Source organism: Prionailurus bengalensis, chromosome B1, assembly GCF_016509475.1.
Source record: "Prionailurus bengalensis isolate Pbe53 chromosome B1, Fcat_Pben_1.1_paternal_pri, whole genome shotgun sequence".
Classification (NCBI taxonomy): Eukaryota; Metazoa; Chordata; class Mammalia; order Carnivora; family Felidae; genus Prionailurus; species Prionailurus bengalensis.
In genome coordinates this window covers 121,458,936-121,473,955 of record NC_057344.1, presented here as the reverse complement: position 1 = coordinate 121,473,955, position 15,020 = coordinate 121,458,936, and the positions used below count along the sequence as shown (strand labels likewise).

Genomic DNA, 15,020 nt, shown 5'->3' with positions numbered 1-15,020 from the left:
TGTTTTGTTTTGTTTTTTGTTTTTCTCATATTAACTGGCTGGACCAGAAATTTGAGTAAAATCTGAGAATGCTGAACAGCCCACAGAGAGAAAAGAATCTATAAATTGCCTCACTGCTGCCATGCTCTCGATGTACTAAGCTAACCAGCCACAAATCACTTGAAAGAGTCTAAACTATATATATCATGCTTTTTGACACTTCCTTAGTTCAGGTTCTCAAGTGGAATGGATATTTTATATCAATAGTGCAGACAATTAACTTTCTAATTTCCACTTAGCTTTGATACATATTTAATAGGCATTACCAGCTTATCTCTTGAAGAAGGCAAAGAAAGCAGTAGTTAAAATTAAGCCAAGGTCCACCTTTGAAGGAATTGGCCTTTAATGTTTAAAACATGAGGAAGAGAATTTTAAATGAAAGATTTGTTTCCTGTTTATGATGATCTGCAAATCTCCTATTCATCACATGATATCCAAATACTCAATCAGGTTTACCACTTGAAAATGAAATGAAAAACATATGTAATTAGGATTTTAAAGGGGATGCTTGGGTATCTACAAATTTCTGTGAGCTAAATTGAGTTCCTAAAATTGGAGCCTGATTTTCAAAGTCAATTTTTTTTTTTTTTAAGGAAGAATCAGATTATGCTAACAAAGACCAAAGCACACAGGCATATTACTTTGAGAAAACAGAAAGTAAAGTACAAAAGATCCTTTGTTTGCAATGGAAACAAACGTCTTGCAAGTCATTTCAACAAATATTCGCCTTCATAAGCAATGAAGGATAAAGGCTCTGATGGCAGTGAAAAGTACAGCTAGATGTATCGAACACATACCACCAGATGGCATCTCAAATCACACAGCACGCGCAGAGATCGTGAGAGTCAATGACTACGTTTCTGAAATGGAATGAAATTCATGAATTCCAAATTGATTTTTGAATATCAAAATGTCTGACATTAATCATAAAATCCAAAGAACACCACAATAACACTGTTGCCAATGTAACAAAGAATATGAATCTGAGGAGAAAGGCACTGTAAGTAAAATGGTGACCTTAATGTCAATTTTTATTTTAAAAAATTACAACTGAAGCCGTAACAGACAAACAAAGTTTCGTTAATAATTGTATCTTTCCTTCACTTTTACCTGCAATTGTCCTTCCCACTAATCCTAATTTTACTAATGCACAGGGCTTTGTTCATTGCAAATACGAGGAAAGACAGTTCAGAAGAGAGCATTAGAAAAAAAAATTAAGAAAAGCTTAAAGAAAGAAAAATAGAAGTCATATTTCTTTTCACCTACATATAAGACTCTAATGAAGTTGAAGTTCAAAAGCCTTGGTGTCCAAACCTTAAATATCTTAAGGAACAGAATGGAACAATGCTGTTATGTCTAACACTGGCTAATATATGGACCACGATATCAACTATAAACAGAAAGGAATTATGGAGAAGCATATAATACACCAAACTGAAGTCAAAAAGTGACCAAATGATAGCAGGAATTCAAGTTTTGTTCAGCATTTTAAAATACCTCATAAAAATCTCTGAAAAGGATTTAATTGCTCCCTGGAGAGTGGGGTTGGTTTGTTTTTTTCTATTGTCATATAATCTTTAAAATCCTATTTCTACAAAATGCATTTTATGAGAAATGTTATCTTCATATGATAAAAGCAACCTGAGGGAGACTTGGTACGAGTTTGTAATTTTCTTAGAGATTGTATATATATATATAGATTACATTTCTTTTTCAATGTTTAATATTAAAAAAATGAACACTGAACTTTTTTGATAGGTTTTTTGGTTTTTTTGTTTTTTGTTTTGTTTTGTTTTGTTTTTTACCTCCTCCAAAGATTGACTTACGTCTTAAACCTCTCCATGGATTTTCACGTTATGTCATGAGACAAGGTTCACTCCCTGATGCTGTTGGAGAGCCGGACAAAATAGTAGAGGGACAAGCTATCTGTACCCCCCATCACAAGAAGAGCCAGGCCAGGACCAAACTGCCAAAAGGCCTTCTCTCAGGGAGTATATCTTAACATTAGCAACAATGAATGCATGGAAGTAATTGATATTTTAAATGATACATTTTATAGGCCAAGGCAATCATTTTAAATAGTAGCAAAACACCTGCCTCAAAATTTAATAGTATTTTTCTGTTACTACATAGATTCTTCAAAGAGAAACTACTTCTGACAAGCTCCTCTATTTTATTTATCCAGTATCTCGTGTCTCCAAAATCCTCCACTTAAGACACAAATCAGCCAAACAGCTCTTCGGGAGAAAAGAACAGAATAAAAAGATAACTGCCAATTTAAACGATTACACTGGCACACATAATCTATGGATACATACTCTTGTTTTAGAGGTGCCTATATGTTTCCATTATATTATTTTCATAATTTACAACGTGCAAATCAGCAGTGCATTTACATTACAATTATTGTGAAACAGAGGAATATTCACAAAACCATAACACAAGATCTATGTTCTCAGGCGTTAACATTTAATGGGATAATAGCATGAAACGATAAAAAAGAAAAAAAAATCAGTACAATACCATTAAATGCCACGCTCTATGATTATTCCCAGATTTAATGATTCCACGGACCTGAAAAGTCAACTTCTACCCCAAATAAAATGGGAATAGACACAGTTGAACTGTCTGGGCTTTAATACCAGTTCTGGCACTTTTTAACTGAGTAAACTTAGATATGATACTCAACTCCACTGAGTTTCACTTTCCTCATTTGTAAAATGGAGCTGATAACAGTGCTTCTTCCTACATAGGGTTGTGTGAAAACTAAGACTTAAAACGAAGAGTAACTAAGATTTACAGTGTTTATAACAGTGACTGGGAAGAAACAAGAACTTAAATATTAGCCTTACCACAAAATAACTCATTAATTCATTCCCCAAAAGCCTATAAAAAAACAATTACCATCTACTATCACCAGAGTTCCATATGCAAAAAGAAAGTATGCTAACTAAATTGAAAAAGATAATTTCACTCTGGTCCAACAAAAACTTTGCCATAAACCAGTATACCAGTCTGTGACTAGTATTTGGGAATGTCCATTGAAACCTATAAACATTACTGGCTCACAAGAAAGTAAAAATCAATGGAGTTTGCAATGATCAGGGACAGGTCAATAAGCAAATGTAACAGGAGAGGGGATTGGATACATGGATACAATCTGGCTAGACAAAAGGAAAAGCATCTACATTTTTCCCTGGAGGTACCTAGGAAGAATGCCCTTCCCTTAGCTAGAAGGATTCCAGTGTTATTTGAAATATTCCTTCTCTTCTCTTAAAGCCACGGTAATGTTGATTATAATACATGAATATAGTTCAACCGTCTCCCAAACCATCAGAATATTAGTATTGCCAGGGATAAGTTTCAGACTTTAAGGATAATAGTTTGAGGGATTTTTATGTGTCCATGAAAACAACTACACACATCGCCTTATCAAGGGTGCTAAAATACTATTTGTGACAACTACCGATTCCTGGCAAACTCAAAAGGACTGGATATGCTGCATCCTAAAGCAGAATATCTGTTCATGAGAATTACCGTGTAACTGTAATTACTGTCAAATGCTTGCTCTGGACGGTGTTACATGTTTACTGATGTTAACAGATTATTACTGACTTGTTTGTTACACGGGAGTGCTGAATTATTATGGCTCAGCTATTTTTCATATGATACCGTATTCATTACCAAACAAGTCCCTTAAAGATGCTTTTGATCTCGGTCTTCCTCTTTTTTTCCCTTATAAGCTGTCCCAGCCTTAGCTTCCACAGTCAACTCTCAGAGAGCTTGTAAAGAAACGTACTACAAAGGTTTTCCACTGAGAAAAACTGCATAAATTCTGTGCCCCAAATATGCCAAGCACTATTGTTTTGCCTCTCCTCCCCTTGTACTACAGCAATACATTTTTACATAAAATATAAACAATTCTAATGAACCATCAACATTTTTTTTCTGTTTCTCAAGAACATTTAATAGCATTCTTAGCATGCTTTCTTCAGTGATAAGCAAGAACAAATTCTAGTCAAATGAACTGAAAATGCCTGAATGTTTGGAAACTTGCACAGAGGTAGAATAGTGTATATAATATATCATGAAATCTAACCAGGAGTTATGTAGATGGCTGCCTGTTCAAAACAAGGTTTTCAGCTTACTAGCTATGAGACGTCGGACCAGTCACTTAAACCAGTGGTTCCCAAAGTGTGGTCCCAGATCAAGGGTATCATCAGCACCCGGGAAGGTGTTAGAACTTCGAAGTCTCAAGCCCTCTTCCAAACCTACTAAATCAGAAACTCTGGAGGTGGGATCAGCATTCTCTGTTTTACAAAGCCCTTCAGGAGATTCTCACCCACCCTCGATTTTGAGGAACCCTGACTCAAACTTCTGAGACTCCCTTCTCTCATTTTTAAGATGGTTTTCCTAAAATCAACCTTGCAAACCCAGAGAGGTAAACACTTCAGGGAAAAGGACTCTGGCTCTCATGAAGTGACCTGTTATCAACATTATCATTAAAAAAGATTTTTGGGGGGGGCGCCTGGGTGGCTCAGTCAGTTAAGTGTCCGACTTCGGCTCAGGTCATGATCTCACAGTCTGTGTGTTCGAGCCCCGCGTCGGGCTCTGTGCTGAGAGCTCAGAGCCTGGAGCCTGTTTAGGATTCTGTGTCTCCTCCTCTCTCTGCCCCTCCCATGCTCATGCTCTGTCTCTCTCTGTCTCTTAATAATAAATAAATGTTTAAAATTTAAAAAATATATATTTTTTTAATCAAGGATCAAAATTAAGGGGAATGAAGACTTAAAACCGATGGGCTACTGCCACAGGCTGGGGCTGAATTGTGCTGACTGCCAGCAGTGGGCTGGGTACCAAAATAGGCCTCTGGCTGCAGGGAAGGCCCTTCAGTTCTGGCCGCTGAAATCTAAGTGGGCAAAATGCCCCACAAGTAATATTTTATCCCCATATAAACTAAGGCCATGTTAGGCTTTGATAGTGACAAATGATCGTACGAAGAGAATAAACACTGATCTTTTAGGTCTCAAAAGACACTGAATTCTTATCCCCACTTAACTCTCCCCAGAGTAAAGGCATGGGGAATTCTCCTAATTGACGTCAGCTGCTGTAAGGGAAGGAATGCCATGACCTTAAACTTGGCCACTGGTCCACTCTCACATCCAGGAACAAAGCCAGAGGGTTCTCCTGGCAACTGTCTGACATGCTAAATGGCAGGCACAGCCACTGAGGGAATCCTTTGCTGCCCCAGGGACAAATCCCCCCGTGCAGGAAACAGACAAACTAGAGAGATTAGCAGTTTGCCCAGCTCATGCTGGCCTCTCCCCTCGGCCCAGAGAGCAGAAAATGTGTTCTAAATCACTCTCGTCAAAAACCTAGGCTTCTGGTCTGCTTTTGCTTTTCTAAATGAGGAAACTGTTCTCTGCTAAGTCCAAGGGAAAACAGGAAAGTATGAGAACTCCAAGGAGAAATGTAGTAAACTGGGTCCTTGCATAAACCATGTTACCCTGTTCAAGAAGTCTTTAACCAATACTGATTTTTAAGCACAAACTAATCCTATGTTTTAAGATTAGTATTAACTAGCATTTTCAAAGGAGCTGTATTCAAAGTCATATCCAACCCTCCTACCCTGCCGAAGGCATCATCTTGGTTTCCCTGGGCGAGTATGAGAGGTTCCTAACCAAAGCCCCTCCCGAGTTCCTTCTCTAGTCCACTCATCTCTTCCAGGATGAAACTTGATTATGTAACTTGCTGCTCAAAGACCCCTAGACTCTCCGGTGCCTGTACAACAGTCTGGGAATGTTTCAGTGCTGCCTAAGAGAGACTCACATCCAAACCTGACATTCCGACCTCTGTCTCGCCCCACCCTCACCCTCACATCCTTCTGAGACCCAGGTTTCCCACAGAAAACCTCCAAAAACATGTCTTAACCACATTACCGAAAACACTAGCGCCTTTAACACGCTGTTGTCTTGGCTCCGAATCCCCTTCCCTCACTTTTTCACGTAGTAAAATTTTACTTCTCAGATGTGATCCAGTTCAAATATCACGTAATCTGTCAAAACGTTCCTGGCTTTCCTGCATTCCTTCTTCTAAGTTCCCACATGAGTTTGCAGGCACCTCCATTACAGTTCTTAACAAATGATTTAGTGATTATCTGTTTTTGCATCTGGCTCCCCAACTAGACCTTGAGTATTCTGGTCAAGGACTCCACCTCATGTGCTTATCATCCATAGTTCCTAACCTTCTAAAGAGTTCTCAGTCCCTAATGAAGACAGGATCTCAGCTATTTAACTGTTTCCTTCACTCAAAGATGGAATATAATAATCAGTGGGTTCTTTCAGGGAAACCTTAGCCATTTAGAAGATAGGAAGACTTTTGGATTTAAGTTAACTATATCCATCTGGATACTTCTTACTTGGCTTAAATGAATCTAGATCCTATCTTGTGATTTCACCAGCAGTTTGGTGTACATATCTTTGGGCAAAATACCGCGTTTAGTTATCCTGTTCTGAGCCCCTGGAGAGCACAGACCAGGTCTTATTCTCTGCATATAACCCACACCACCTATACAAGGTAAATGCTCACTAAATGTTCATTAAATTGAATTCCCAAAATGAATTGTATCTTAGTCTGGGCTGCTTCAACAGAATACTGTGGATGGCGTACCTTTAACAATAAACGTTTCTCACAGTTCTGGAGGCTGGAAAGTCCAAGATCACGGTGATGGCATATATTCAGCGTTTGGTAAGGACCCTATTTCTGGTTTGCAGAAGGCCATCTTCTTACCGTATCCTCGGGTGGAGGAGAGAGAGAGAGAGAGCTCTCGTCTCTTCCTCCTCTTATATATGCACTAATTCCATCATGGAGGTTCCACCCTCATGACCTCATCTAAATCTAATAACCTCCCAACGGCCCACCTCCAAACACCATCATATTGGGGATTAGTGCATCAATATCTGAATATTGGGATGTGGGCACAAACATTCAGTCCATACCAAGTTGCCACACTGATATTTGGCCACATGTTTTAATGATCCATTTGTGTATTACCAATAAACAAAGATAAACTCAACTGAATTTTCAAAAAAAGAATCAAAGAAGGGAATACTTTCCTTGACAACATGCCTTGAATACAGAAATACATGCTTCAAATTAAATATCTAAAACAGCTACCATTCTAATCAGGCAAGTTAGCTTACAGAAAAGAGCAAAACATGCCTCATACCTCCTTTGTTTAGTTTGGGGACCCATGGCTACTTGTCACCTCTACTCTCATGGAGAAGGTTACTGGTTTATCTAAATCTACCTCCAGGAGGGCAAGGTACACAGTGTTGTCTCTCCTCTAGAGGGACACATGAGAGGGGTTCAGGTTGGGACTAGGCAGCTTCCTGGTTCTTCTGCCCCAAAGTAAAAGGTACAGAATTTGAAAGGAGAAAAAAAAAAAATCCTAAATCAATACAAACCTTTCATTACTATGGAAATACTTCAAGTGGGGGGAAGGGGATTTGGGCAGCTCTGTACATTAAAACATTAAAGACCCCGCTACAAGAATGAAATAATGTCCAGATGTCAAATAACTAGAGTGCTAATTTCGAGATTTTTCTCAAAATGGGGGAAAACCATGGCACAGATGTTAGCACGACTTTTCTCCTAGCATTTGAAAGTCCTCCTAACATTTTTATGAATAAAAATTAGGACTAGGGAAGACTAGAGGGAAAGTGGGGGAGGGGCTTTTGTGTATAATTACAAAATATTTGCCATTTGTTCCATTTTGAGAGCTTACATTCCTACTCCACTTAAAGGTGAATTCCACGTAAGAAGTTACTGGTCAATTTCTACCAGGACTCACTCACCTCGCCATTTTCAGGAATCTCACATAGGCGTGCGAGAGACTATTTCTAATACCGCTCGAAAACCGCCATGTTGTCAGGCTTCCTGCTTTTCCCACTACGTTAAAAGTCCTCACTTCTTTCCTCTTACCCTTTTACACAGGTTCTCATTTGTAACTTTCAACTGTATTTTCCTTCTTCTCCCCCTCCTCTTCTTCCCTCTCCTCTGAATTAAGTTTTCCATCGTTCCTAAGTATGGAGCTCTGAACTACATAGAGGACACTCTATCCTGAAGATTTTTAAATGTGAACTATGCCTTTCACTGCATACTCTAGTATTGGTAATAAAGTACAACCTTACTGATTCAGTCATCCAAGCAGCAAATATTCTAAATTCAGAAATAAATATTATACTGTTGGTTCAGATTCTTGTAAGAAGTATCTTGAAACACAAAGAGATTGTAATTTTCTCTGATCAGTATATCCTGCTTTCATTTTGCAATTCTGCATGCTTCAGCTTTTGCTCAGAAACTCATGGGTTAGGAAAATGAAGCTACAAATTTAGCTTTCTGGTGGATTATATGCAAAAAGTTTTTCCTTTTTCCCTTTTACCCAAATGTTAAAATCATTTTTTTTTCTAGCTCCTTTGTCACTATGATCCATATCCTTATGTTCCCAGAAAAGAGGAAAAGAGATCACTACAATGGAATCTACTAGAGGTTCTTTGGGATCCTGCCTTTGTTATGAACTATAAACACTCCTCTAGAGAAAAGTTTTTCCTGCTTGGATTATATTTCTCTAGTGCTACACATTCTGTGATATCTCCAGAGCTGCCTCTATCACTATTTAAAAAGCTTTGGGTTTTTTTCTCCCTCAGGGAAAGATATGCATAATTGAGTCCTGATTTCCAGCGTCTTCATATCTATATCCCAAACTTTGCCAAACCATCAGCTAGGATCTCACTAGGACACAACCAGGTGTGATGTATAGTGAACATGGAGGCAATTAGTTCCTGGACTCCAGAAGGTTTCCAGGATAAAACATCATAAATCTGACTCTTCCAGAATCTTCTCTTTGTGTTCTTTCAGGACAGACCCTAATCAAACAAAAGAGCTGACTGCATCCCAGAAAATACATTGCCCTAAATATCTATTTTCATGTGTCTTTAAGTTATAATCATCACCTCCATTATCACCTCCTGGGCTCATTCGTGAACTTAACATGAATTCTTCACTGCAAGCCACATATTATCATGTGAAATGGAGAAAAAATAAACTCATAGTAAAATATCAAGCTATTCCTTCTTAATAAAAACAAATAAGCTTAATGATAAAGATGTCATTTAAAGCTAATATTTTATCATTAATTTATAAGTGGAGTTTATATTCAATTTTTAAAGTAGTTTTTTTTGTTTGTTTGTTTGTTTGGATTGGTTTGGGTTTTTTGTTTTTTGTTTTTTGTTTTTTTTTTTGTTTTTTGCTGGTGGCTTCCAAGCTAATATTTCGATAAGAAAAAAACTTCAGTATTTTAGTATCTAATAAAGTAAAGCATGTTCACATTTGTTTTGTCTTCATTTTTTCAGTGTCTATGAGTTGGAGATAATACAGCATGACTCCATTTTAACACACAGAAAATGGGGTTCACAGGGATACACACAGAGTGAACCCGTGGCTTCATTTACTCACCACTGGCCAAAAGGGAGCTAAAACCATTGGAACTAATTTCTCCTGTTGCCTGGCCCCAAACACATTATTATTTTTTTTAATTGCATCGCCGACCAAAAATGAAACAAGACTGTCCATTTCTTCGGAATAAGAACGATTAGGGACATTATGACCAAGGAAGATCTGGTCTGGTATTCTAGAGACCTTGTCTTTCTCTTAACAGTAATGTTCAAATATACCATTGAAGTCCGATCACATAAGTAATACAAATTTGGAAGGAAGAGGCAATCAGTAGTATAAGTGAAATATTTTAAAATATCCCCTTTATTTTGAAAAGGACAGTATTCTGTGTCTAAATTTTTTTTCCTTTGCCAGAATGGTAATAATGAAGGAGAAAATAAATGTTGTCTTAGTTTTTCGAAAAATGAAAACTTACAAGTTTAGCAAACTCCACAAAGAATAGATCAAAAGTCTCTACTATTTGACCCTCTACACCATAAACATTTTTTTGACAAGATTTAATTCTTAGGGACTAAGAGAAGTTACACTTATGCAAAATATATATTTGTCCGTAAGAAGTAACACATCAAAAAACTCACATAGTAAAGACATTTTCTAGGCACAAAATACTCTTAAGAAGGCATGAAATTTGGCTTCTCCCTAAACTTCAGCGGTTCTCAAACTTGAATGTGAATCAGAGACTTCTAGAGGACTTGATGAAACAGACTGTGGCCTCACACCACAGAATATAATTTAGTCGTTCAGGGTGGGGCCTAAGACTTTACATTTTATAAGTTTCCAAGGAATGAGATGATAACGCTAGTCTGGGGCACGACATTTTGAGAACCACTGCTTTAACTCAGTGATGTGCTCAACCACCGTGGAAGTCTCAGTGTACCTTGTCTAATCTTTCCCAACAAATATGTTGTGTTCTCTGTGCCAGTTAGTGTTTCCACAGACAAACAAGATGACCTCTAAAATAAAGTGTTATCTTTATCACCTCTGAGTTGTACAACACTTCTTAAAGCATCACAACCTTTTAGGTATTTAACACATGAAATAAAAAATATCGTGGCATAATTATAATAGCTTTACTTCTTAATGTACACATTTGACAGTTGGAGGGTAAGATGAATACTGTATTTGAAGACTCATTGGTATCTAGGATTCTTTGATTTGATGTTAAAAACAAAGTGTGGGTATAAGCAGGCAGTCTCCATCCTGAGGACTTACCTGTGACTGGTGCATCGATATCCAGCAAATTTTTTTCCTGTCGAAGAATTGAGGCCCCCTCTGTTATTATTCTCAATGCAACACTCTCTTCCAGCCTGCCCTCCTTCATGAGATGTGCCTTCAAGATATCCACACGAGGCTTCCCATCGTTATCGAATACTTCTTTTGCTGTAAGTCGGTGACTTGGAGGAAATGGGACAGCTGAAAGGGAAAAAATCAAATTGTTACATTAGCTAAACCCAACAGAAGTTTCAATAATAACTGCCAAATACCTTTCTCTACCACTAACCACTTATTGGAGTGTTTTGAAAGTTCCCATATTAAAATACAACAAAGGACTACCAAAAAGTAAAGATTGCCTTCTTTCTTTGATTCTAGATGCAATGCGATTGCTGAAAGGAATCACTTGCTGATTCACCCAGTCCCGATCTCTTGCATATGAGATCCTGATTAAGTTTAATAAAGCAAAAAGATAGAGGTGTTTCTGTTAGGCAAGAATCAATTCAACAAAAGAAAATAGTTTCCATACATCCAACCATAACTAACCCAGGAGATGATGTTTCCCCACTGGGAAAAGGTCTGCCAGACCAGATTTATCCCTCCAACTAAAGTCACACCTCAGAGTAAACTGATTGACTCACTGTTTAAGAACAGAGCAAGAATCCGAGAGCAAAAAGGTATAAATGCACTGATATTAAACAGGAAATCAGGATCCGTGTGTGCATGTGCCAAAGGGTCATCTTGAACACTGAAGGGCAATATGGTGTCAGGGAGGAGACGCAAGTAGTTAGAAATATGACATAATGACAAATTCAACTCACCACTCAGACTCAGAACCAACCGTTCTCTCTTTCGACCATACCCCCATACCTCAACAGTTAAGAAGCTCTCTTACAGCTACTGTTCATTCTTCACATCTCTGAATACATTCATTCACTCATTCAGCTGGAGGCTATTCAGTAAACTCTTACAATGTGCCAGGACATCCAAAGATCCACGGTTAGAGATGGTATCATGAAGGTTAAATTTCTAAGAAATGGCCAATGAGCCCCTTCATTGAGGCTGTCATTGTTTGTCTATTTCACATGAGCATTCATTACTGGAAAACAACTCAGAGATCTGTTAGAAATCTCTCAAAGGACCAGAAACACAGTTTCATGAAACTTTCCTCTGCCATATGCAATAGCCATATGCATTAGAACATCTCCATATAATGGTTCCTCTTTTAGGAAGAACACTTGATATTAAGAAAGAAACCTAGACCCCTTATTTCTTAAAAGTTTCTCTCAAAGAAGTAAGATTTATGGCAAAGCTATAGCAAGAAATTTTGTGCAATCTCACAGCATGGATTTGTTATTCGAGAGAAATTGTAAGTACTTAAAAGAAAAGAAAACTCAGGAAATTAACCTGTACTAATGGTGCAACTTGATTTTCTCAATAATCCAAGCATATCTATTTAACTAAGCTGCCAAAATGAAGTGGCAGAAGGAGCCTAAGCGGATAAGCATGAGGCGTTTGCGGTCAGATGAATCTGAGTGCAAACCTTGGCTTTGTCCACTCACCAGTTTTATGACCTTGGGCAAGTGAAATCACCTCCTTTAGCTTCAGTTACCTCACCTGCAGAGTGGGGATTACATCTATCTGAGCGTTGTTATAATAACTAGAGTACACAGTAATATTAGCAGCGAACATTTATAGAGTGTTTATCTTATGCCAAGTATTGTTTGGGTAATAAAGGCCAACATGACAGTAAAGCTGTAACATGAGTAAGACACACATACATGTGTTTACATATAAATGTACTTAGTCCTCATAACAATACGGTGGGGGAGAAACTTGAAGCTTAAAAGTATTAAGCACTTTGCCCAAGACAATCACCTGACCATTTGTACGTAGACCCAATGAGTATAAACTCCAGCAGTCTGATGCCAGAATACGCACGTCTACAACTTCCCTACACGGCTTCTCTCTTTTTTTTTTTTTTTTTTTCCTACGTTTATTTATTTTTGGGACAGAGAGACAGAGCATGAACGGGGGAGGGGCAGAGAGAGAGGGAGACACAGAATCGGAAACAGGCTCCAGGCTCTGAGCCATCAGCCCAGAGTCCGACGCGGGGCTCGAACTCACGGACCGCGAGATCGTGACCTGGCTGAAGTCGGACGCTTAACCGACTGCGCCACCCAGGCGCCCCACACGGCTTCTCAAAAAGAACTTAAGACAGTGCTTAAAAATTGTAAGGTCACGAGGAAATCACTTTTGAAAACTGAAATTCTAACAAATACTGAAAGGTGTTTCTTATAAAGACTGCTTTTATTTTCAGAAATTATTTGGGGCAGCTTATAATAGAATACATAAGACAAAAGCATGACGGAAAATAAAACACAAAATGCAGAATGCCAAAGCGTAGTGGATAATAACGAGAAAACGCAAGAACTAAACAAGGAGGAGAAAAAAAAGAGGAATTTAGGTCATTAGACTTCAGGCATTTGGGGATTTTGTTCGTCTTGTTCCTTTCCCTCCCCTGCTTTTCCCTACCTCACAGATACGCTTGGTAAGAAAACATGGAAACGTTTCGATGGCCCCTGTGTATTTAGGTGAGTCTTTATGTACCATTTGAAATTAGGAAATATCTTACCTGGCAACTCCTCCAAATTCCCCAGATATATATTGGGGAATGGAAAGGAAGAAACTTCAAAAGGATGCTTGGAGTATGGCTAAGAGCTGACTTTTTTTTTTTTTTTTGAGTTAATTCCCAAGGTAGGAGTTGGACAACCGTGAAGGTTTACAATCCTCAGGCAAGAATCCTAGGAGCACAGCAGGGTAGGAGGCTGATTTGTTATCAGGCTTATAAAGGCAGTGGGTCTCTGCCACCCATGTACTAGCTGGCCTTCTTAAACTTGAGCTAGATCAAAGAGTTAAACCTGAAAGAGTGGAAGCCTTTAGAAGGTGAGAGGCAAAGGGAGCGCACCTGAGCCGCATCACCTTCATGAATTAGACTTTCTCCAAGTCCCTAGGCTCTCTCAAACACCAAGATCACTGTAATAAAAGCTGCTCCCTCTTCGATGCCAATCTTTTATCTTCCAGTAATTGCTAATTCTAGGTAATCAGCTAAGGTAAAGCCACCTGCTCTAAAATACAGGCTCTGGTTCCAAATAAACAGGAGCAAAAAGAGAGGGAAAAGGCCAACCAGAGGGCTCTATTTCCAACTGGATGATAGGGAAACTGATGAGATGGGGCCTGTTACCAGATAAACAGATGGTAAGGCCCCCAGGGAACCGAGATGTGCAGCAATGATGCCAAGGTTTGAATGCAGAGATGCTGTAAGCCAGAGAGAAGTTTTCTGGGACAAAAATAAGAGTGGGCTAATATTTGTGAATCTGTACACGCTTTGGCTTCATAAAGAAAATACTAGCTTTACAAAGGTCATATTCATTTGCTTTCTCTGTTCACCTAGAGTCCTCCATGCAGATGGGTGACAAGTACCAAGCAAAAACTGCTTCGACCAAAGAATCCAATGTGCTTAGAAAACAAGCCTTTCATTAACTCATAAAAATGGCTACACCTGATAAAATTGGAGATTCCCCCCCCCCGTTGCTTTGAGTATTACAAGTTGCTTTTATTGGTACGAGAGTACACCAGGATTGAAGGAGTTAAGTTTGTGCATGCTAATAAAATTTAGAAGTATCTGTTGATATTTGGCTGACTCTTGCTGAAACGATTTTGTTATAATTGCCCATTAAGTATGGAATATGGTGCAATAATAGTCTTCTTAGAAGTAACCCGAAAGTAGATAGAATCACTCTCAGCTTTTTTCACTCCACAATTTCCACTCAATGTCACTTTTTTCCCCCTCAAATATAACAGCAAAGTCACTAAAATTTAGGGTTATGTACATCCTCGACTGACTTCAAGCAAATTACACCAATGGCTTTAAAGGCAAACAAGATACTGGACCAGGATTGTGTTCCCATGTCACTGATGGTGGAAATCTGCCACAGACTGATTTCCAATGAACAGGATATGATCTCATTTTTTCCCCTATTTGTTGATGCCACCAGAATGTTCATCTACCTGATACAGAGAAAGGTTACTAGCCTGGGAACCAAAATCATGTGTATCCAATATTGGCATCTATGTAATAATTACTGAAGTTGTTGTCAATTATTCATCCATCAGAGAGAAACACATTCCAAGTCAGAAAAGCCCGGTATCCAGAGTTATTCTAGCCCTAGGTTCTGGCTGACCATGGGGACCAC

At 38.5% G+C, this 15,020-nt stretch overlaps 1 protein-coding gene across 2 annotated transcripts in view; it reads right to left on the bottom strand.

Annotated features, from left to right (window-relative positions):
• Positions 1-15,020, bottom strand: part of PPP3CA (protein phosphatase 3 catalytic subunit alpha) — a 328,963-nt gene that overhangs the window by 152,909 nt on the left and 161,034 nt on the right. For both annotated transcript variants that reach the window (XM_043571713.1, XM_043571717.1), the window contains exon 2: positions 10,765-10,965. In XM_043571713.1, coding sequence (XP_043427648.1) covers positions 10,765-10,965 — 201 coding nt within the window. The remainder of the gene's footprint in view (positions 1-10,764; positions 10,966-15,020) is intronic.